This window comes from Parasteatoda tepidariorum, chromosome 6, assembly GCF_982258835.1.
Source record: "Parasteatoda tepidariorum strain Cologne lab strain chromosome 6, Ptep-v5.0, whole genome shotgun sequence".
NCBI lineage: Eukaryota > Metazoa > Arthropoda > Arachnida > Araneae > Theridiidae > Parasteatoda > Parasteatoda tepidariorum.
Window position 1 is genome coordinate 67,570,153 of NC_141760.1, and position 26,817 is coordinate 67,596,969.

At 26.9% G+C, this 26,817-nt stretch overlaps 1 protein-coding gene across 1 annotated transcript in view; it reads left to right on the top strand.

Moving 5' to 3' along the window:
• Window positions 1-613: 613 nt before the first annotated feature.
• The window catches only part of LOC107442246 (kin of IRRE-like protein 3), a 103,660-nt gene continuing 77,456 nt past the window's right edge, over window positions 614-26,817 (top strand). The window contains exon 1 of the mRNA XM_016055761.4: window positions 614-1,123. Coding sequence (XP_015911247.2) covers window positions 1,057-1,123 — 67 coding nt within the window. The 5' untranslated portion in view covers window positions 614-1,056. The remainder of the gene's footprint in view (window positions 1,124-26,817) is intronic.

Below are 26,817 nucleotides of genomic sequence, written 5' to 3' on the forward strand. Positions count from 1 at the left end.
TTGCTTACTATTTCATTAAATTTTACAACACTAACTCTAATAATTATTTATTATACTAATTATATACTTGTTATCATACAAATTGTGCTAATTTAACTTAATTTTACTATACCAAATGTAATAATTATTTATTATTCTGTAATTATACTGATTATTTACTTATTTAAAAATTATATATTTATTATTGTTTGCTTCCTATGTGTTTATAATAGATTGTAAATATTCCAAACAAATCTGGGCGTTGATAAACTATTTAACTAAAATGTTCCATCCCCTAAAACTAATTATTTATTACATTTTAGGGGTGTAAGGAATTTTTAAGAAATGTAATAAATTATTATATACACACACCATAAACTAAAACCAATTTATTTATGTTTTCAATCATAATTTATAAGAACATAAAACTCTCACAAAGTAAATAGAAATGCGACTTCACCATAATCTAAATGAATTGCTCTCATTCTCATGTTTGAGAGAAAATAACTCTTAAGCAGAAGAACAATGATTTTCACGTCCATTTTATACAAGTATACAGCACCTGTCCACCGATGGAGGCGCTGCATACGCTAAAATCCTTTTATCCTCTGAATTCAGTCTTTCAACCTAACTCGTGGCATTAGCATCTCTTTGCTTTAGCAGGATCTATTCAGTTACTTTTCGAAGAAAAGAACGGTTGCCACTACTTGGAAAGAAATCAATGCAATGAATTATGAACTATTCAGAAAACTGAACCCCGCAAAAACTTTTAATCGCTTTCTTTTTTTAAAACCTAGTTTTTTTCTGAGACTTTGTGAGAAAAGTGGTTTTTACTTTTATGGAATCTTTTAATATTTTTGACGGAGTAATCTTGAATAATAAATATTAATTTTTTTGTTTCAAAAATTCATTTTGAATTAATTTTTTATTGATTTGTCTATGCGATGAGTAGTTTGGCAGTGTATCAGGAAAATTGCAAATACGATTACAGATTATTTTTGCTTATTTTTAAAATGGATATTGTATATTGCTGTTGAGGAAATTGATCTCAAGTTTAATGGACTAAAACTTGCAGATATGAGAGAAGGACTAATTTATTTAGTAGTTGTGACAGTATTTTGTTTTGACTTTTCTTCTGGAAAGGGTAAGTAGAAACTCATAGTATGTTACTTCATCAATCGAAAATTTTGATGGAAATACAGATGTTTTGTTATATCTACCAATTGTGTATTATTTCACTAATTTAAAAAAAATGTACATATTTATTGAAGAGAGTTTGGGATCATAGATCGAATGAGCATTTTGCATGATAATCTGTATTTTGAAACTAAATGAAAATACTCATCAATGGAACGAAAATTTAAATAATTTGATAAAGAACTTAATTATTATGAAGTAAAGGGTTATTAAATTTCTTTGTGTATATTAAATTCTCATTTAAAAAATCTTTTCATGGAATTAAATAAATATGGGTGTATAACGCACATGCTGAAATAAATATTTGCTTAAATACTTTATTTGCAATGGTACTTGTAAAGATAAGACAAAAAAGAAACAATAAACATGAAAAAAAAAACTTCAATTATACTTACTAAATTAACATTTTAAAATGTGCCATGATGGTTTATAGAAAAAAATAACATCACGTTAAATAAGAGTATATAGCATCATGAATCTTAATGCATAGATAATAGTATATTTTATTCTGAAATTAATAAAAAGTTGTTTTAACATGAAAAATTGGACTTTTCACAATATTTATGAACGGGATTGCAAATTACCAGAATATTCTCAAAGTTAACGTGTTTCTAACTCTATGGGAGCGCTGAGAAGATAGGCAATTTTTACTGAAGCTCTTTGATAATGACTTTTGTGAAATTAACAATAATATAAAACTTTATAATATGAGATAACATTTTTAAATGTGGTAATTTTATCTAGATACAGTAGAGCAGGGCATACAAACCATATATTCTGTTACATTTACGTTTCAGTTGTGCATTTCTTACTAAATATGAGAAAATAAGAAATATAATATCCACATATAACAAGAATTTCCGGTTAACCGTTATCATATGAACAGAAAAAATTACTAAATTAATGGTTCAAATGTCGAGTTATAATTAAAAAAAAAAAAAGGCATTACTTTACACTACGAAAATTTTACCACATATTTTTTTCGTGCAAGGGTTTAAAGAAAAGTATTACGGCCATAAATTATAGTCTGTATTATAATAATTCTAGTATGTATTATTTGTACTATGATTATTGAGTGAGTTTTATATTCTGATAAATTGCGATAGTACTAGAATTTATGTTTTTAGAAAAAAATATTCATTTGGAAAAATAAAACAGATGTAAGCAATGCACTGTGGTAGGAAAAATTAAAAGTGTTAATGCTGGGCTGCATTATTATTTTTGATATTATATACAATATATATATATATATATATATATATATATATATATATATATATATATATATATATATATATATATATATATATATATATATATATATATGTGTGTGTGTGTGTGTGTGTGTTCTACAATTTCTACTTTACCGTTGTCCCCTATTGATTATAAGCAAGCTTCATGTGAATTAGCTAAAACAGTACTCCGTATACAGGATTTTTCTCTTTATTACCATATTATTGTACAGGTTTTAAGTTCAATGCATGACTGTGTTCATTTTTTAACACACTACATGGGGGAAACATATGACATTTTTTTATTTAAAACATATTATCTATCTGTTTTAGACTAATGGCATGCAGTATTTTATATAAGGTAACGCAAGTTTTTTATGTAGTAAAAATTCCAGCTTCCAGTAAGTTAAAATTCCAGTATTTTTTTTCTCAAGTAATTTAAGTACATAATACACATCATCTGAATAATTTTTTGTTTGTGGTTATTCAATGCGAGTGATTTTATTTATGAATTATTTCTTTGGAAAAGATTGTGGAAGCAAAATGGTTTTCTACCATTTTTAAAACTTTTTATAATTGAAAAAATTACGCATAAAATTTTAATTTTTTTAAAAGCTTATGTTTGTATGAACCACTTACAATATGATAAAAAGCGAGGTTTATTGTTTAATAAGAGAATAGGAAATTGAAAAATAACTATGATTCTTTGAATGTGCGAAGTAATTATTTCGGTTAGAATTATTTCATTGTTGTGATATTTCCTGTGAATTTAGAACATTTCAATATAGTAATAAGTTATTGCTGTCACTAACATTGTATCTTTAAACAGGAAAGAAATAAAGAGTTAAATATATAATGAGATGTGGTTCAAAACTTAATTTAACACAATTTAAATATTTGTATATTAACTAGTCTGCCTCACGCAAGCTCATAATATCTAGGTGTTACAGAAAAGACTATTTTAAGTGATATCCTTTCGCATAGTAAACTCTCGAATCAATATAAATTAGTTATTAAAGTTTATCTAGATGCTTAACCGTCTTATCAAAATACATGAAACCAAAAATACATAAACCCTGTTTTTAGACAACGTGCAACAGTTAATAAAAGAGTAAAACTAAAATGGTTGGCAGTAAGTCATAGAATGATAAAAACCATAAGTTATAAAGATAAAATAAACAAATGAATAATTTATATGAATAAAGTCTGAATTCAAGAATGAATTGAATAAGTAAGACACTGAAATAGCAAATCAATGGATCAGTGGTTTTTTGATTTGCTTATTGGCAGTGGTTCTTTCGTTTCCTTATGCTGATTTATTAATTCACTGAACCACTGCTACCAAGATTCATTGATTCCCATTTTGTTTGATTTCTGATTCTCTTACACTATGGTTCTGGTTCATTCAGAAAAGGGTGCTCTTATTTATTGATTCACAAATTCATTTCTTTATTTTCCTACTCATTTGCTTTTTATTGAGTCGATTATTATCTATTTACTGATCTATTTTCTCTTTAATTAACAAATTCATAAATTCAGTTATTCACGTATTCTCACATTTAAATATTTTTGTACACTGATTTCCTCACCACTCTGATTATTCTTTACAGCAGTCTTACTGATTTGCTTATTTAGGGGTTTGCATATAATTGGTTTTATGTTTTATGTTATAACCATCATTGAGCAGCTGATCCAATTTTTGGTTTATGACTACTAATAATCAACATCATAGAATCGCAACGACCAGAAACTCGAGTCAGCTCAATGGGAAGCGAGTGCTCTATTCCCTGAGCCACAAAGGTTCTCACATTATTTTATATTTTATAACCGGCTCCGAATACTGGCCCGATTCAGAGTTTGCGACTATCAATGTTCGACTCCATAGCCTTGTAATAGTGGACCCATTCCAGAAGACAAGGGAGCTTCTGGATCAAGTGTAGGAAGAAATTTACTTTTTGGTGGAACTAACCCGCATCTGCGTTATATGAAGAGGAAAACCACGAACACCTCCCACGATTAGCCTGGCGGCAAAATGACTGTAAACCTTGATCTGTCTACAACCCTGGATATTTTTACGTCAGCATAGTGGTCGGAGCGATCCGGGTGCGAATCGACCTGCCATCGCTTCTGTTTGAACCCGGTTCACCTCATTGGAAGGCGCATGCTCTATCCTCTGAGCCACCACGACTCGGATAAACTAATCCATTTATTTGCCGAGGCATTGATTCGTGATAATTATGCGTAAAAACAAATTATATTTGTGGTAGCAAAATTTTTATTCTCCTCCTGCACGCCTTTAACGATTAAGTTTGATTAAGAAAGAAGATGCATTTCAACGTTTCCACCTTATACCAACATAAAAAATTAAAATTCCTAGTGCACTTTAGCATCCAAATAGAGTCTCGGTGCTGCCATCTAGTGTGGCAGAAACTAGACGTCCAAATTAACATGGCTAACGGTATCTTACCCATTGTGGTGGTCCTGAAAGAGTGGATACCACTTCTGGAGAACACACTAAGTCTACTCATCGGGAAGACTGATTGTGCAGCTCATTGGAAATGAAAAAAAAAACTTATACCAACTAGTTTTTTGAAAGATTTAATTAATAAAAATTAAAAAAACTCAAAATTATACAATGTTTTCCTGGCATACTATAATTAAAAATAATGAGGTATAAACTCTAATTATGACCAAAAACTCAGCAAGATCGCGTTAAACTCTAGATGGATCAGCATGACGCTTGAATATTTTCTATCTACTTGATTGATGTTTCACCAACGTAACGTACATTTTTATTCTTGTATGGCTTTCTTATATGTTTGTTAAATTTGACTTAGAATGCTTTTTTTTGTGCTCGGCATTTCACTCCTTCCATTGGTGTTTTGTGATATATCTTTTACATATGATATATCTTTTACATATGATATATCTTTTACATATGATATATCTTTTACATATGATATATCTTTTACAGTATTTAATAAAACAAAGCGATTTCTTGAAAATTGATCTTATTTTCATATGGCCAGGAAGCTTTATTTTTTAAATTAAACTACATTTTTCATAATTAAGTAAGTCTTATTTGATTTTAAAACATTTATTTTTAATATGCAGATTTAGTACTACGTATTTTTATAGTAATAAGCACTGAAACATGCTGAATTTCGCTCTATAAAATTGAAATAAAAATAATTACCTTTCTAAAATGACATTAATGTGTGCATATTTCTTGTACACTTGTGTGCTTTCAGTTGAAAGGGAGTCAAATTAGTATTTTCAAACAAATAAAACTGTCTCCATATGATTATTTCGGTAAATGTTCATTATCATTAGAAATATATAATTACTTTTTTTTTAAAATCTTAGCAACTTAATATTATCCTGTGAATAAAAAAGCTTCGAAATTTTAGTGTGTTTATTTAAAAATAACTATTTCGTTTAATACAATATTTATACAGAGCCAAAAGAATCATATTAATAAATATCTTTCTTAAATATAAACTAAAAGAATAGTATCAGTAGCTAACTTTTTTTTTAATTTGCAAAAATATTTTTTTTTAACTTTTCTATAATAATAATAATGATAATAATAATAATTACAATAATAATAGTAATAATAATACTAAGAAAAATGGAGAGTGGGAAAACGTATTCGTCATAGTGGTAATTCCACGTTTTTTCTCCACCATGACGCATTATCTTTGCCAAAAAACATTTTTTTAAAAACACCTAAATTATCTATGTACCTAATAGGACTAAATAAAAATAATTTTAAAAATATTAATAAAATAACCTACTCAAATTTATATATTTTTATTGTTTACTTGATGTGGAATTAATCATAAACAGTTTTATTTTTCGTGAACGAGAATTAAAATTTAGATGTTTTATTTCTCTCTAATAATTTTCTTCTTGCTATTAATTAATTCTAATTCAGAAAGGATATAATATCATGACACTGACATGGATAAAAGCTAACATTTGCGGAAGGAAGTACTGTTTTTACAGTATTTCTACGAAATAATTTCTCTTGCCTGTGTAACATGAATATCACTCTAGAGAATAGTTGTTTCATTTTTCCTTCTCAATCAGATCTAGTTAAATGTTTTTATTTTTTATTTTTTTATCTAATCAGAGAGAAAATCATCTAGGTTTCGTGTAGCAGGTAGTGACCACTATCTCGCCAGCTTAGAAGAAAACGGAAATTACCCAAATGATGTCACGTGAAACAATGATTAGATTCATCCTGGGTGGTTTCCTGGTCAGCTGCCAAAAGTTGTAAAAAACAGTAATGTTGAAAATTCGAGCAGAATTTTAATGAATCCTTAGCAATTCTAAAACATATCATCTAATGTCAGTTAATATCAACTGAATCTGTAAGCTAAAACACAAATAAGCAAATAAATAATATGCTAATTTAAAATTATTCTAAAGATTCACTTCCAAAATTAAATGGAGTAGTATTTGCTTAGATTATAACAAAATAGATAAAGTTTTATTACAATTCAAATTTAATTTTAATACATTATCTTTAAAAATTTTAATATAAGTTAATTTCTTTGCATACTGGAACTATTTTTCGTAATATTCTGAAAATTAGGTTTTCATTTGCATTTATATATATATATACACTGCCACTTTCCACTGCCACTGCCTCTCTCTCTTTCTGTATATGTATATATATATATATATATATATATATATATATATATATAAATATATATATATATATATATATATATATATATATATATATAAATATATATATATATATAGAGAGAGAGAGAGAGGCCGATAGCCATGCCATTTTTAATATTTCACCATGGCACTGCAACGATGTAGAAAAAAAAACGCAGTTTTAAATTAATCAAGTGACTTCAGGTGTAAAATTATCCATAGTTCTTTAACAAGAAAATATGGCGAAAAAAACAATATTTTTTCATTTTTTTGGAAAGCATTATTTCTTAAAAGACTCCAGAAACTGTTCAGTTTGCTTACTAAGTTTTGTAGCTTTTATCCATTCAAGTTTTTATCCATTTATTCATTTTTAATACATTTTTATTAAAATTTCAATAGGGTGCGTGATATTGGTCCTCGTTAAACTGTTCTACCATAAAGTGCACGACTTTGCGCGCAGTCATCGGGCTACTGAAGCTGAGGATGCATCTCTTTTCTAGTTTGACGTAAACAAAGTACTAACATCATGCCGTAATACTATGTAAAGGTTACATGGTACAGTAAGTACCATGTGACGATGAATAAATAATAGTTATTTGAAGAATGATATTGCAAAAAAAAACCCACTTAAAATTACAATTTCTTTTGAACATCTATGAATTTCGAAAAATTTCACTTGAAAGTTTTAATTCAAAATGGTGCCGACCGGCCTGTGTAGGGGGCAGGACTCAGAAAAGTCCTGGGTTCGAATTCCGGGCAAGGCGTGGATGTTTTTTTCTGTCTCTCTGAACTCTATGTCCTTTCTCCTTTGTGTGTGAATATGACCTGTCCTATAAATGGGTTGTGGTTGTGTGAATGGCGTGGCAGAAGTCGAATACCTGGGCATAGATGGCGCCACTGAAAAACAGGGACAGCCGCACCCCCATTGTCCTGTCTAAACAGGCATACGACGACAAAAAAAAAAAAAAAAAAAAAAGAAATAAAGAAAAAATTCAAAATGGGTCCATCAAGCCGTTAGGTTACAACTCTGTAGTTGTTTTTCAGTGAACAAGTAGATCACCGATTTTCTTCTTTTGCTACAATTTTAACAATTTGAATCTGATTCTTTTTTTTAAATTCCCGAATCCTATTTCTTATTCTATCAAACTCTTAGTACCTCCTTCTGCATATCTTTCTAATTTTTAATTTCTAAGTCTCAAATATTTCGTGCAGTGAGGCAAAATGTAACGTAAGGCAAAAGTATTATAGGAAAAAATTCGCAAAAAGGCAATTCAAAATTAAAATCCATGCATTAAAACATTTTAATTTGAGTTTAACTTAATTTTGAAAAAAAAAATTTAATTTCTCTTAAAAGTATTACTTTGCCTAAAACTATTTGCTTAACAGCAATTACCCGTAGCTGATGATTATTCTAAAAAGATCATTAAATTTCATTCAATGTATCGCGTAATCAAACGGCGAAACTGTTAATAGTCCCTAATTAGTTTCATTTACTATAATTTGCAATTCTACAAGAGAAAGTAAATTTAAATAATTGTTTTCTTATGGTAATTTACATACAGCGGCAATAATGTGTTTGCGCAAATGAGTATTTTCCTTTCGAGTAATACTTTGTTATTCTATTAATTCGGTTCAATTATATGTATATTTGCAATTTTTCTCGTTGGGACGAAATTTATCGATATTAAGAAAGGCAAGTAAAATTGCCTTTAATAATGAATTTAATTGCATTGCAAATAATCAGGTATTTTTTTTCAAGTTATTTCAATTCCGTTTGTAACTTAAATGTTTAATGACTAAAATATATTCTTATTTATTTTTCATAATTAATGTAATTCTGATTTGAAATTCGAAATAAGTCAAATATGATTTTGATTTTTTATTTACATTTTATGGGTAGTATTCATGAAAATTACTCGTTATAATTCAATATAATACTAAATTCAGTATAAGGGTAACATAAAACTCATTATTCTGATTGTGATATGGGAGATAATAATTTCAAATGAAGATATTGTTATTTTTTTTTTAAATGTTGTTTTTTTAGAGCAATAGAATTCTTTTGAATTTATCCACGCATTATCTGTACTCATTTCTTGAATAAAATTAAACAATCATGCTATTCACATATTGTAAACTATAACAGACTATAAACTAAAATAGACTTTGAATAGCGCTTATAAATTCACCAAATAGTAAAGAACAGTAATATAATTTCCAGGAGATGGAACCTGCCTAACAAGATAAGTAAAATTTAAAAAATGGCCGCAAAATATATTAAATTTGGGGTAAATCTAAAAGACTTTCATAATTTGCGTACTTGTATCCTTATTGACTCACACAAATATTTATTTATTCTATATTTGGAACACCGATTACCAAATTTTGAGTTCTATCTTAGAATATTTCAACTAGTTTTTATTTACTTTTAAATTAGCACTTATTATATAATGAGGAATTAGAGACCACCTACACTAATAATATTTCAACGAGTTTCTATTTTTAAATTAGCACTTATTATATAATGAGAAATTAGAGAACACTAATATTTCAGACTTAAAAGGAGATAGTTGGTGACAAAAGAAGTAGTTACGACATTTTAATAAATATATAACGGCATAAAATCTTTTCTTTCTAAAATTGCAGAACCATTTTAATTGGAACAGACTTCCACTGTACAACAGAAAAAAAATAGTGCAAAAATTAAAGTAAATGTCAACACCGATTAGCACGTTTTCTCCTAAATTAAAATTTAATTACTTATTATAACAAAATATTGTCATTACCTAGGAACTCTTAAAAACGAAAATGTATCATAATTTTTTATTTTAATCTTTTTATAAATTTTTATAAGAATATTTAATTATTTTAGCGTTATAAAATCGTAATCTTTTTATTTAAAAGAGGTGTGTGGTTTTACTTGTTATCTCATTTATCTTCTTTTTCCTTTTCTTCATGAAAATATAATTTTGTTGATGAAATATTTAATTATTATTATTTTTATGTAAGGCAATTTTGTTTTTTACATCAATCGTAAAGCCTATTTTAAAACAATAATCTCAGACTGACTTTGTAAATGACGCAGAAAAATTTGAATTCTAGAAAATATTGCTTCTGATTGACTTAGTAAATTCACAACAATGCTGTTAAAAGTAGTAATGTAGTATTATTGTTGTAAAAAGTTTGGCTAAAGGCTGTGAATTGCGTTAATTTAAAAACACACCTATGTACAAATGTTAAAAAATTTTTGTGCTTGAATTAATGTAAATAATTAAAATTAATATTCCACAGTAAAATTTAAGTTATGTTTTCTTTAATTTTTCCCAATATGCATTTCTCCTATATTAAGAACAGTTTGTTTTTATAAATTTAAAAAAAAATTATAAATGGTGTATTTTTAAAACTCGTTCATATTACGTTACAATTGTTGCAAAACATTTTAAAAACAGATATTGAAACCAAATGCAGCTACCAGCATTAATTTGCTCTTTTATTTGTCACCTCTACATTCACATTTGATTCGCGCGAGAGTTGAAATCAGAACAAGAACACCAGCACCTTCACTTTAATAATAAAGTTTTAAACTATCTTTGATCTATTTCTCAACATCAAATCAGTAAAGTTCAATAACTCACTGTTACTAAATATTACTAATGATTGACTCATAAAATTCTGCTAACGCTCCTGTTATTGCTTGTATTGAAATACTAATTATTGTAGGAAAAGTAGCTGGGGGCATTTAATTACGATTATCATAAAAATTAAAATCTATGCATTTTTTCATACCCATCAAAGAATAAAATAATGTAAATAGTTAAAATTAATATTACACAGGAAAAATATTTTTTTTTATGTTTATTTTTCTCCAAATATTTATTTCTTCCACATAAAGACCAGATTGCTTATGTAAATTAATATTTTTAAAAAAATATGTATATGTGCTATTTTAAAACTCTTAGACATATGTTACGTTACTATTGTAACAAAATATTTAAAAAACAGATATTGAAATCAAATCCAGCTATCAGCATTCATTTGCTCCTTTCTTTGTCACCTCTATATTCACATTTGATTCGCGTGAGAGTTGAAATCAGAACAAGAACACCAACACCATCACTTTAATAATAAAGTTTTAAACTATCTTTGATCTATTTCTCAATATCAATCAGTAAAATTCAATAACTCGCTGTTTCTAAACATTACTGATGATTGACTCATAAAATTCTGCTAACGTTCCTGTTATTAATTGTATTGAAATACTAACTTTTGTAAGAAAAGTAGTTGAGGGCATTTAATTGCTATTATTATAAAAATTAAAATCTATGTATATTTTCATGCCCATCAAAGAATAAAATGTAAATAATTAAAATTAATATTACGCAAGAAAAATTGATTTTTTTTCATGTTTCTTTTTCTCCAAGTATTTATTTCTTCCACATAAAAAGCAGATTGTTTATATAAATTAATATTTTCAAAAAAATATGTACATGTGTTATTTTAAAACTCTTAGACATATGTTACGTTACTATTGTAACAAAATATTTGAAAAGCAGATATTGAAATCAAATCCAGCTATCAGCATCCATTTGCTCTTTTCTTTGTCACCTTTACCATCTGATTCGCGTGAGAGTAGGACTCAGAACAAGAACACGAACACACTCAATTCAATTATAAATTTATGAATTCTTCGTCGATCTATTTCCCTACATCAATTAGTCAAATTCAATAACTCATAGTTTCTAAATATTACCTTTTACTGAATTCCATCTGTTCCAGAATCTGTAAGATATTCATAGCCACACTAGGTAAATCAATAAATTTCAGATTTTGGACTCATTATGTTATATATATTCAAGAAGATATTGCTCTTGCTTTTCCAATTTCTCTTTTATTTCTTCTTGAATTGCAACCTAAATGGTAGTGCTCCACCCTTCAGAATCGATATAATTGGATTTCTTCCAACGGCAATTTCCAAACGTCTAGAATCAATTTACGTGATAAATTGACATTCTAATCAAGTGAAGAGTAGTGTGAGAGAGTGAAAGAAAAGAGTATTTTTCAGGGCGTAATAGGATAAAAAGTGCTCTTTCTTTTAAATTTAATTAGCTGCTTTAAATTTAACCTTTCTTTTTTTGTATATAGGGTGTAACAAAATAATCATGAATAAAAAGAAATGGGTCGTAACAAATGCAAGATTGAGCTTAAAAAAGCATTTATAAAGAATTAAAGAGCTGAATTTGTTTTGTAAATATTCATGAAATCGTAATATGATATGTATTTTTTTATATCTTAGAAAATAGCTATCTAAACTTAAGACGCAGATTTACTTGCCAACCAAGCTGAAATATTGGATAATGATAGCTTTATAAAAAGAAATAGGTTGCAACAAATGCAAGATTTAGATTAAGAAAATATTTATAAGGAATTAAAGAGCTGCAATTGTTTTGTAAATATTCATGAAATCGTAATATGATATGAATTTTTTTATATATCAGAAAATAGCTATCTTAACTTAAGACACAGATTTACTTGCCAACGAAGCTGAGATATTGGATATTGTTAGCTTTTGAGGATTGTTTTGGTTTGGTTGTTTGGTTATATTAGAGCTACACTTATGGACTACAGGTGATAGTGTGAGATATATCATTAATGGAGATTTGAAAGCGATAAAAGGTGAATGCGATCCACAATTCATATTGCATGATTGACTATGGTAATAAGCTCCATACAACAGCACCACACTTTCGAACCTCCATAGGTGACCATAGGTGACATTACATTAGTGTTGATTCCGAATCATTAAGAGTTAGAAAACGTCCCTTGACCCAAGCATATTTTTCACACATGTAATATACATAAGAATTTATTAGAGTCAAAATTTACGGACAATAGTTCTTAATTTATCCGTTTTTCGTTGAGTGATATTTTATTTTAACGAATAAAAGAAACACTTTTGAACAAACATTTATTATTGTTATTTATTAATTGATTTTTTCACCATTTTCCAATTTAATAGCTAATGAAAACCTAGTAGTAACAACCATTTAAGTTCACTTTCACAAAAATGACCATTGGATCTAGAGCTGTAGCATTATGAGGATTTCCAAGTTTTGAAAAATCATTAATGTTGAAATCGCTTTCTTCTGAGAGTTATTACATAGTGAAAATGGGTCATGCTTGTTCAAAATGGCTCTTGTCTTCCCGCTTCCATCTTTTTTTTTTTATAAGAATCAAATTTCATGGACATAAACCGTGCTCTCCCATTGTTCATCAAATGTTTATTTCCTTTTTACTATTGTTTTTGCATAATTTATTAGGAAACTGTTTTAAATAGTATTTAATATAAACTTTGTTTGAAAGTAAAAACAAATTTTTACATTTAATAATAAAAAATAATAAGCAATGCATGAATTTTCTGCTTTTGATATTGTATATTTTCATTAGTTTAAAAATATTTTGCTTAAATAATTTTAATGAAATGAGTTATTGACCTAAAGAATTATTTTCACTTGCTGATTTTACTGCCAAAAAACAGTTTTTTTCTTTATTACTTAACTAGATAAATCTATATCAAGGAAAAACTATCAAACTACCCAACAAGAAAAACTGTGTGTTGCAGAATTGCTATTTCTCAAACTTTTGTGTCCTAACTCCTTAAGTTATCCAAAGTTTCTTTCTCAAAGAGGGTTTGACTCTTTGGGGAAATAGTGTCTGACCCTTAGAGGATATATGCAAAGTTTGCAAAAAGCCTAAAAGCAATACCTCCTGGAAAAGAGAAGATCATGAACAAGAAATGTCATCCTTTTGTATCCAAAAGTAATGACATCTTTTGTTTTCACATACTGTGCACCTTAGTAGCCTGAACGTAACGACATTTTTTTTCCATCACTGCTCAGTTTATGTTTGCTTCGTCTGACTACTAAATTGATCAGTGCTGAGGCTTTATCTCTTCTAGGAGGTGTTGCTGAAAAGATTGTTAAATTGCTTTCAGTTTATCCTTAATTAGTTTTAGGAACATTTTTTGTTTAATAGTTGGAAATGCTAGTTAAATAAATGAAACGTATTAAATTTTTTCTCTCCAAACTATATACAAAGCACTGCATTAAAAAACATCATCATAATATCTTAATTCATACTAAAATAATTTGGGTAGTATTTCACTTGTTACTTTTTCAAGACTTGTTGATAGCTCTTCTGTGCTTTTAGAAATTTTGGAAAACGATGGAAAAACTCAATTGCTGATATTTTAGAAATTCGGTTTTGTGCAATGTAACGAAAAGACATTTCAGGAGGAGATGGAATGGCGGGGGGGGGGTTGATGGAATCGATATTAAAAAAGTGCAAAGTAGTAATATAGAAAATAATGTCTACAGTATGCTAGCTATTTTAAAACTGGTTGTAATTACTATTCTTGACCCGTGAGAGAATATTTAGCCGCATAACAAAAATCATGATTGAGTTCTGCTCTTTATCAAAACAAACATTGTTGAATTGGTTGACCGGGAAGGAAAACCAGAAAGAATTTCCGTCATTGTTTATCTGATTTACTAAAGTTTTTAAAAAAATAATTAATTTATTATTTTGCAATTTTTAGAGGCAAGAAAGTTACTTAATTTAATTTAACGAACGTGGGAATTGATTACGTTATGCATTTTCTCAAGAAGTCTCAGGCAATATGATTTTTTGCAGTTGGCATGTCAGTTATTTAATAGTCCCGATTAAATATATTTTTTCAAATATTTCCTCAAATAAAATTTACCCCTCGCTTGAATATTGTCATTGTAGTTCATTTTTATTAAAAAATATGGAATTTCAGTATCAAAAACGTCATATCTTAGTTTCGAACGTCAAAGGCATTATTTATGTAGAAATTTTTTTTTAATGACGTATAAAACTCTGTAATTTTTTAGTTGGTAAGTTTATTGTAAATGAAAGAAAAAATAAAAATTAAAAAAGGGGATGATTAATGTTTTCTGCTTCCAGTCATATTTGCGTTTAAACTAAAAATTATAATTCGCTACTCAAAGAATAAGTGGAATCTTCGTAAATTATTTGATTATTCCAAATTCTTTAATTCTTTCATCCTTTATCAATTTCAATTCTTCACCCATACATAGGTATTTTATTATTAATGAATTACTATTAATTTCCTTTTCCGTGTTCAACTTTTAAAAGTTTTACTTGCTATATGCTGTTTAAATGATTTATAATGTTGGGAAATGCAATTTCAATTATTATTATGCTTTTAAATTATTGCAATGTTATACAATTATGAATTTGCAACTGTTTGCTCTTGAAATTTTACTCAGTAATGTTAGATTAGATAAATTTTTATATTTATTTAATTTTAACTCATTATTTTTTTAAAACATAAATCTATTTTTTAACTGTTTCTATATTTTTCAATGATTAAATTTAAAATAACATTTCCTGTTCAATAAATATTTAGTTTATTTTAGAAACATTATATCTTATTGATCTATATAAACAGTTTTGTAAAATTATTCGATGCATCGTTTCTTTTGATTTAGGTTACATAAAAAATGCAGAAGTAAAATTAAATTTGTACATAAAACGAATGGAGTATTACACTTCATGTATATAAATATTTATTAGTTCAGATAAAAAAGAATATGATTATTTTAGATTAATACAGTTTTCAATTAATTTAGATAACTATTATGATTACGATTTATAACGGAAATTACTATTTATAATTAATTTATTTCACTGAGATTTGTTATTCATGTATTATACGTAATGTATGATTCGTGATTTATGATATGTATAATTTTTAAATTTATGGTCATTTATAGTGCTACAATTTTTGATTAATTCAGATTACTAAGATTTATGATTTATTTAGATTACTATGACTTATGATTTATTCAGCTTAAAGTAATTAATGATTGGTTTATATTTCTAGGATTTGTCAAATATTTCAATTTAAATGTAGCATGATTATTTCAAATTAGTACACTGTATGATTTATCAAATTATTATGATTTATGATCCATATAAGTTAATACTATTTCATATTATTTCAGATTTCTACCGCATACAAGTAGTTATATAATTACAAATTCTGATTAAATTCTAATTTAGATCTTTGATCTAAATATAAATACTTATAAGAAAAGAAAGAAATGTTTAAAATTGTATTTGGTGTTAGCGAATTAACACACTTCCCACATTTATTATAAATTTCTTTAAAATAATGAAAGTGAAATTACAGACATGCCAAATGCATGAACAAAAGGTACAGAAAACTAGAAAAAAAATTTTCCTAATGAAGATATAAGGAAAATGAAAAACAAATATTGAAAAGAATAGGATAAAAAATATTTTCCTATAAAAGATGATATCAAAGAAACAAACGTTTAGAAAAAAAATGTACATCCTAGTAATATTGAAAATCAATGATTGCGATCCCAGATGTATTGAACATTTCACTTCCCCATACCAAGGTTTTATTTTCGGAACGAATTGCTCGGAAAGAATTTTAATCAAAATTAATAGTTTTCCTAACAGAACAAATTATGTGAAGCAGTAAAGAATATTAGGTCTAGAAAAATATCTTACTTACATCCCAAGTGTATCAACAGCAATTCAGTAGATATGATTTAGTGAGAGAAAATATTAAAAATGTCAACTCTAAACAATGATAAAAATTATTTCTTGTCGTGGGAAAAGACAGGTGGTTTATTGATTTAAAAGTGTTAATTAATGCAAAGGTTATAAATTATACGTAAATTTGCACGAAATTATCGATCACCATATAGAGCAGTCTGCCCCTTACTTAAAAATAAAGTGTTTTTGAGGTTGAAAAATGTAAGAAATACACCTGAGGTAGAAAAGGAGGTTATGTTTCGCACCCAAAAAATCTCATTACTAAACCCCAATTTCAACCTCATTTACACCTCATAAAATCAGCCTCATATATAGCTCAGCGATACTTTTAGTTCAGATTGAGTGAAATTATTCACACCTCAAACATACTTACTTGCTTGAAAAAAATTCCATTTACACCTGAAAAACAACCTCTCTCTGCTAGTTGCTCTGCAGTAGGTGCCAGCCTCCAAACAACCTCAAATATGAGTAAAACAACTTCAAACATCTTAATTATACACCTGAGGTGGTTAATTTTGTAAGATGGTTTTTGAAATAAACCTCAAACCAACCTTAACACCTAAAAACAACTTCAAATAAACGTCAAAACACTTTAAATTTTTAAGAGACTTTCGGTCGAGTTATTAATTATATAGAGATTTAGTTACACTTTGCAAGGTACACGTGATAATAAGAGAAGAAATATTTTATTTAAAAAAATTATGGACCATATCTAATTTTAAACAATGGAAAATATAATTTGCAACAAATTTTTTTTTATATATTTCTATTTGTCATAAAACCACAATGGTCTTGTAAAGTTTTCTATTGTCGACGCATTTATATTGGACGGAAAATCACATGGCACTATTTTAAAGATATTATTTTCCAACAAAATATTTCTAAATCCCTAATTTAATGGTATTTACACATAATATTTGTTTTTTCTATTCTACTATGCTATTATTTTGTTTTTGATCTAAATTGTTTTTTAAATTAAGAGTTTAAAATTAAAAGAATTATTATGACGTAATTATTTTATACTTCCTTATCACACTACATTTTAAGATGAAATTATTTGAATCAGGGTCTACACTTATTTACAGTTTCACAATTATTTTTCTGGTGCAAATTAAACTAGTAAAAACATATAATCTGCAAATAAATGAATAATTTTTTAAAAATTAAAATGTGAGTTTATATTAAATATGATGAGTAATTTAATATAGAATAACTAGACATATGGTGATTCCTTTATAATACAGAGAATATTCTTGCATAATTCAAACCATAAAATTGTTTAAATAACGAACGTTTAAATAACAAATAACGAAGTTAATTAATATTATTTTACGTTAAATATTCACCAAAAAAATTGTTTACACCCTAAAAATTCTTAGAATATCATTAAAACATTAATTAAATTTAAACCGGAAGGAAGAATTTAAATAACATCGCAACAGGCTAAGTGATTAGTAATATTTATAATGTTTGGTAATTGCAAAATTCTGTTTTTTCAGTTTCTTTTTGAATTTTTTTTTTATTCTATTGTTAAAAAAGTGCAATTTTCAGGTACTTTAAACTGTTGTGTGGCTTCATATTTAAAAAGTTATTGTAATTTTAAATATTGTTTTAAAAATCTAGTTTTAATTTTAACTAATTAATAATTGAAGCCGTAATTCTTATAAATATTGAAAATATAACTGTGATTTGAAACGTCTCCAAATGAGTTTGACAGGACTCTTTGGATTTACAACAGAAAACTATGAACTATCGCATACACTAAGATTCCCAATATGCTCAAAATATATTGCATCTTCCAAATCCCCTATTTTTGAAAATATGTAAAACAGCTATTTCTCGAAATAAAATTTTCGCATAGAAGAATAATTTGTAATGTTCGGTTTGCAGTTTTTGAAAAAAAAAATTTCTTATTTTATTTCACTCTTATGTGTGTTTTTTTTTAAAAAAAAAACCGAAACAGTTGGCAACTTTTCGCTTACGCTATGTTGAAAATTTTACCACGTGCTGAAAATCGCACCTTGCTCTTAACATTCATAAATATCGTAACATACAACGTTTAATAAAAGTTTACACAATTTGATAACGTAATTTATAGTTATTCTTTTTCAAATAATCTTTCGTAATCTAGTTATGAAGTATAAAATCTAGATATTAGACATGAATTCATAAAATTTAGTTTCAATCCTTAAGCAATTCAAGAGAGGGTTTTAAGGAAGGCGGTAAAAACCATAGATTTTTGCCTGGAAATAAATTCACACCAAAAATCTCATTTTACCTTAAACTATTAACTTGGAGCTTGCAAAATAAAAAAAAAAACTGAAAATGTTTATAAAGTTTGAAATTTAGGAAATTTTTGAGGCATTAAAATTTTCTGAGAACTATTTATCAAACAACAATACTCGGAAATAACTAAAGGATATATTATAAAAATACTTAAATAATAAAAATACTGTAAAAGTTATCTCATAATTTTACAGGAATGTCTCTTTGATGTACATATAACCACTGAAAATTTCCGTTAAGCTTTGATAGGATTTTTTCTGTTTAAAAGGTATTACACATCAAAGAGCATTTGAAGGGATTATGATAGTAAATGTCAAAAAATCTTAGTTTGAACTATGTTTTCATTACTTCAAAGTTTAAAGTGCATAAACATTTTTCTTATTAGCCAATGCTTGTGGAAAACGTGTTTTGATATTTTAAAACAAACATTTAAGTAATATGTCGTTTGAACAATTCTTGCATTCGTGCACTATTACGAAAGATTTTCCATACAAGTTCTATACTTGATATGATGACTTAAATTTTCTTTTTGATTCAACATATTTATCTAACAATCGAAAAATTATTTTATAACAAGCTTTTTTAGTTTTATGTACAATAATTCTTTTTCTCGTGTTTCTCTTGAATATAGCTTCAAATTGAAAAATAGTTATAGATTATGAAAAACATATTATGAAACATATGATAGGATATTATGAAAAGTATTATGAATAATAGTTATAAAATATTATGAAAAATAGTTAAAGTTATAACCATTTCTAACACAGTATCTGAAAAAATAATAAGCACAATAATTTTTCCACTAGCAATTTTTATCTTTGTATTTCAAGTTTCTTAAATGATGACTTAAATTTTCTTTTTGATTCAACATATTTATATAATAACAATCGAAAAATTATTTTATAACAAGCTTTTTTAGTTTTATATATAATAATTCTTTTTCTCGTGTTTCTCTTGAATATAGCTGCAAATTGAAAAATAGTTATAGATTATGAAAAACATATTATGAAACATATGATAGAATATTATGAAAAATATTACGAATAATAGTTATAAAATATTATGAAAAATAGTTAAAGTTATAACCATTTCTAACACAGTATCTGAAAAAATAATAAGCACAATAATTTTTACGCTAGCAATTTTTATCTTTGTATTTCAAGTTTCTTAAAGATGTATTAATAATAAATGTTTTTGGTATGGACATTGTAACAAAAAACGTATGATTGCAGGAATGTATCTTTAATGCAAATAGAGTCATTGAAAATTGTTATAAATTTTATGTCAAAAATATATTCTCATATATCAGTATGTTGTGTGATGTATAGCGAAAATGAGAGAGCATAGTTTGTAGAGAACACAACATGATATTCATTAAGATGACTGTTTAAACTGATGGATTTATCTATTGCAGCTTCGGATTTTTGCATATAGGTACGTTTTCTTTTACTCTACACTATTTATGAAAAGCTTTCTCTTCACGAGGACAATTTCAGGAGTTGTGACCACGATTTGTGCAAATGAAACACCCATTTGTCTTTTTTTTTAAAGTGCGAATCTTTATATCAGTTTCATCATTATCATTTATGTCAACGAATCTTTATATCAGTTTCATCAGTATCATTTATATAATCGAATTTTTATATAAATTTACAGTTCTGGTGTCAATGACCAGTTCTTTCACTGAGAGGACAAAATGGCTAGATAAGTTATATTTGTTATGTTGACAATTAACTGAAATGAACTTAAATTCAGCAGTATAAGGTTTAAATTTATTATAATCACCTACCACTTCACCTGTCAAGAATTTAATAAATTTCGTAATATTACCTTAAGATATGTTTTCCAGATTATAGCAAAGAACCCAAGGCGTCAAGTTTTGTTCGGAGAGTCTCTTGAAATCTTCGAAACTATGACCCGTACTTGGTTTTCCTATCCTGGGGTGTTTAACGACCCTCTCTTATCTGAATTTTCTTAAATAAGAAATAAACTTGAGTTTTGACATTTTTTAGTTCAGCTATCAAGTTTTAAAACAAATAAATGCTTGCATTATAATTGCGATCAACTACAAATAAGAGAAAGAGTTCCAAATAAGAGAGAGAGCAAGTCGTTAAAAGCCGCTGGATTGTAAATTAGCGACCCGTCCGTAAGAATCAACATCCTCTCTTAATGCAGGCAATGTCTGTAACCGTCTATTAAATTCTATGAATAAACCATACAAAGAAAAAGGAGAAAGATTATTTGCGAGTGTCAAATTATCAGGGTAGTCTAAATGTGTTTGAATTATCCTACCTTTATTTCCATATTTTTCAATTAGATTTTTTCTTTCATTATTTTACGTTCTAGCAATACAACGAATTCCATCTATCAATCATTTTGGCTCATCTTCCTTATAATTTTTCAAAAATGCATGTTTATCTGTTTCCGATAAATGTGAATTGTTGTCAATGGAAGATTTACAGTGTCACCAGAAACATTGCCTTGCATTGATGTCAACTAGAAAAGATGCTAGTTTCGCCGTCGACATATTTAAGGTCACTACCAGAGGTGTTGGCGTAAAAAAGGCATATTTTGTGTGGGAGGAATAGCCTTTTTTTACAAAGCTTACCGGCTACTTTCAAGGAGCTTTTGAAAATTGAATACAACAGCTCTAGTATTATCCGTATGTTCTTCGTAGATCAGTTTTATGTTCTGAATTTGATAGCGAAAGATAAATTTTATCATCTAATAATTTTATATATTTTGAAGTCACAGATAGTTGACAAACTAATAACTCTTGATTTTCATTTAATCCTCCGTTATTTGCCTCTATTTCATTTAATCCTCCACCATTCACTATTATATGCGTAATAAATGGTGTTACTGATGACCTTAAAGTTTTTCCTTTTCGTTTCAAAACACAAGCATTAGTTCAGCATTTCAATGCTTTCGCTTTCAGCTCATCAGAATGAATTTTAGAAAATTGATTAAATACTTCAAGAATCAAAATCAAATAATAGCTTTAATACTCAAGAATTCGGGTTTCAGGACCAAACTATGTAATGCAGTGTAATTTGTAATGAAGATGGGAGATCATAGTTAGCAAAACGACATTTATTTAAATAACCCAAAGAAAGAAATGACATCATATTATAACCAGACGTCAACCTGTATCAAAATCAAAACGTATATTTTCTTAGTTCTTAAGAGAAGTGCCGGAAAGCTTCTCACTTTTCAAGTAAAACGTAATATTGAGTTAATCATCCTTGACTGATAGTTATGAGAATCTCTGCGCTTTGGCTGTCAGCATACATAATTATATCATAATAAAACTTTTATGAAATCTCTATGCACAATTCAAAGCATTAATTTTCAGCTATAAAACAAATATATTTAAGTTTTTAAAATATCGCATGTATGGCATAAATCATATGTAATAAAAAAAACGGATGTAACATACAAACTGTACGTAAACTAAAAGAGGAAACAGCTAACAATTTATCGTATCTTTATTTTTAAATATTTTACTAAGTTTTTCTATTTCTTTTCGAAAAATGATTACTGACATTAAACTTTAATTATTATTGTATTATATTACATGAAAAGAGCAAATAATATATAATATAAAAATATAACTTTTTTTTCTCTGAAACTTTTAGTATAAAAATTAGCTGCTAATTTTAATTTTATTCTCTGTTAAATTTAATTTTATATATAAATAATTCAATATCATACTATTTCAAAACAAATAATAGTTAGTAAAAATTTGGGATAAGGATATAGTGTATAATATGTATAACTTAATTTCAATTATTAATTAATTTTTGCGTTTTTTTTTATCTGCTGCTGCATTTTTATAAGTAACTTTATTCCATAAATATTTGATTGAAATAGTAATATCCTGAAAATAGAAAATTAATATAAACTAAGGAACAATTATGCAAATTACGTTAAATCAAGTATTTAAGCCAATTTCATCAAGAACTGTTTCTTCCCTAAGCAATCTGGTGAATGAAATCAAAATTTTAAATTGTTTCTGAAAATGAAGAGAGTTGAGACATTTTCAAGTCTGAACAAGAAATCGATTATTCAACAATCAAAACACTGTCAAAATCACTCGGGACTACTTACGCCAAGTCTACGATACGGACTGAATTATTAAGTGAGTCTCAAGTGTCTTAAGGAAGAGACTTTTAGAAACTTTCAAGAATGAAAAATTCGACTTTAGCGCCAAGGAGGAAGACAGAGACTGATTGCCTAAGACTGATTTCTTCAAACTGCACTTAGGAGAATTCCTCAGATAGATTTACGAATCTCTTTTTTATTATATTACGCTAAGAAATAATAATAAGTTTCTTATGAAAAGATAAGGAATACAAAATATTGTAAAACTTTAACATTTCATTTTTACTTTTTCTCTACATCTACTACATTTTAATCACATAGTTGATAAAACCATTTAAAAAATAATTATCTTAAAACATCAAAAACTAGCATTTGTTATAATTTTACTTTAGTTTGAGTTAATATTGGCATTGTTTTTATGAAATATCATCTAGATTAGTGAAAACAGAACTATGTTTCCTTAGGAGAAATCTTTGGGTGGATTTACGATGTTTCTTTGTTATATTTCGATAAAATATAGTTATTTTTTTTCATTAAAATCAAAGTCTTGATATTGTAAAACTTATCTTCATGAACTCATACTTTTCTTAAGCAAAATTTTCAAGGATGAAAAATTCGACTTTAGCACCAAGGAAGAAGGCAGAGACGACTGATTTCTTCAAACTGCACTTAAAAGAATTCCTCAGATGGATTTACGACTTTTTTTTCATCATATTGAGCTAAGAAATAATGACTTTCTCTTGGGAAGCTAAGGAAAATAAGCTATTGCAAAACTTTAATATTTTTTCCCTTACTCTTTTTGTCTATTACTTTTTGTATTATATTATTGATAAAACTATTTAAAAAAAATTCTTAATATGAATTACGTACATTCATTTCCATTTTACATTAGTTTCAGTTAATATTAACATTGTTTACTTAAAGGAGAAAGGACAACGTCCAGATATTTGCTCTTGAGAGGAAACTTTGGATGAATTTACGACGTTTTTTTTCATATTTTATAATTTATGTTCATCGATTACTCTTTTACAGAAAATTATTATTGATAAAATATATATTTAGATATATGTATAATTTAAAAGTAACTTTTTTCTCTTCAAAAAGTGGTCGCAACCTTTTCTAGGAGCATTTATCAAGCTATAGAGAGGGTCAGATCATTTTAGAATCACCAAGCTTTGTATACTAAAATAACAAAGAAAAAAAATGAAGAGTAATTTTAAGGAAACTACCAGTAAAACTTTCTAGTTTTTTTTCTTTACTTATAAACGGTTAAGAAACTTTCTAGCAGCTTCATATTCCTTTATAAAGAATATATTTTACTTTGTATTTAAAGTATTAATTTTTTGTTTATTTAGCACAAGAATGTTTAAATTTTTTTCTTATACTAATTGGCTTAAATTACTATCTTAAGTTATTATCTTAAATTATATTTAAGATAATAACTTAATAATTATAAATTATTAAGTTGTTATCTTAAATTATAATAACTTAATAATTAAGATACAATTGTATATGAAAGACTGTATTCGATTTCATAAGATTGAATTGTATGCTGAATGACGCATATTGTGAAGTGAATGTAATTTTTTTGCTTCATTCTGGGTGATTTATATTTAAAGATATTTCTTTAAACTTGAAAAATATTTCTTAACCTTACCTAATCTTTAGTAATTATTTTATAATTTTCTATTTATATTGGTTTTTACATTTTTAGTAGCGTTATTTTCATTATTTACTATATCTATATATATATGCTAAAATATTGAGAAAATAAGGAAAAAATAAAAAATAATGACAAGAGTAGAAAATTTTCAAAAATAATTTTTCAAAAGTATTTAAAAAAATTCTAAGAAAACCGTTCTCGTGTACTGTTCTCTAATCTCTTTACATTTTATTTTCTGTTTTTTGCTTAATATATTTGTTTGTTTTTTCATATATATTTTTTACTTAATGTGTTCCAGAGTGCTCCTCACACTATTGTATTGATATATTTTCCTTTGGCTATATTAATACAATATTAGAAAGCACTCCGTTCTGCAGATATAATCGTGTGGGCTGATGAGGAGATTATATCTTTTCTTTGTTTTGTTTTCCGGATTTTTAATATCTATTTTTTCTTTAGATATCAAAAATTATATTTTTTAAATACTTTTGAAAAATTATTTTTAATAATTTTCTTCTCTTGTCATTATTTTTTATTTTTTTCCATATTTTCTCAATTTTTTATGAGTTCTACATACTTGCAGCTTATGCGCAGTTAATAAAACTTATTAATTTATATATATATATATATATATATATATATATATATTTTACTATGCAGGCTGCAAAATTAAATAATTTTGTATTTCAAGCTAATAAATTAAGTTATTCGAATCGTAATGCTTTTTTTCGGGCAAAAATTTATCAGAATTGTTAGCTTTTAAATTTTAAGTCAATATTAACATTGTTCATCTAGTTGGAATATCATCTAGATATCTGCGCTTAAGTGAATTCTTAATAATTCTTATTACAGCCTTACGACATCTTTAATACAATGTTAGATATTTTTTTTGGAAAAAAATAATTAAATAAGAATTTATTTAACTCTGGTTTTACAATATTCAAACAAAACAGTCAAATATTCTTAAATAAGATGGTATATAAACTGTTAACTCGGAGAAAAGCCATTTGCTGCTTTCGAAAAACCGTTAATCGCCTTCTTCTAACCCGACTAAGCAACTAGAGTTTTTTTGCTCTGCAATGAAGCGGTCAGTTTTTTGCAGATTGGTTTACATATTATTCTCGAGTAAGCTATTCAAATTTCATTAACGATATATAGGGGGTTCGAGACCCAGTGTTGACACAACATAGTCTTCCATTCCTTTCAACAAGAGTTTCCAGTGTTCCACACTTCCCAATTTGTACCGTTTGCCATTAGATGAAGACACCATGAAGTTACTAAATTATCTCCAGTGTTCAGTTAAATTTCTTTTCTCCGGTTCCAAAATTATGCTAGTTGTATGTGGTTAATAAACATAAATGTGAAAAAAATCTTTACCGTAAATATTATTGTTAATTGGATGGACTGACTGCTGTGAGTTATTTAGCCATAAGTTTACAATGAAAATTATAATGGTGAATTATGTTTTTCTTAAAAAATAATTTTTTTTGGCTTTAAGAGCAAATTTTCCATCCTGATGTAGTTTTTCCTATATGAAATATACCATTTATGAAACTATTTTAAAAATGAGTGTCTAACTTGGGTACATTTCTACTATAATTTGAAATGAATTACTATTGAATTCAAAAAGCCGTGATCATGCCTAGCAATGAAATTGATAATAAAAATTAGATATAAATCAGACAAATGACGGTATGCATGAAAGTGTTGGAGCAACTTAAAAATGAGTTACATTTTGCAAGTCGATCAGGAATACACCTTTAGATGCGTCTGACGTTGGGATTTAGTTGAAGATCTCAAAGGTTTTATACGTTTTGGAAAAAAAATTATCACATAGTTTGATGTAAAAATACCGCTTTTGAAAACACTGCCACTTAGTATTAAATTTATGCATTTTAGTGTAATTCATTTGTTTAAATCTATTGATCAAGTGTTATCATTTTAACACAATCTACACAACATTCCTTTTTTAAACGAAACAAGCTTCTGAATTTTGTATTAATCTGAGATAACAATCAATTTTATGTAAATATAATTTCTAAAATCTAT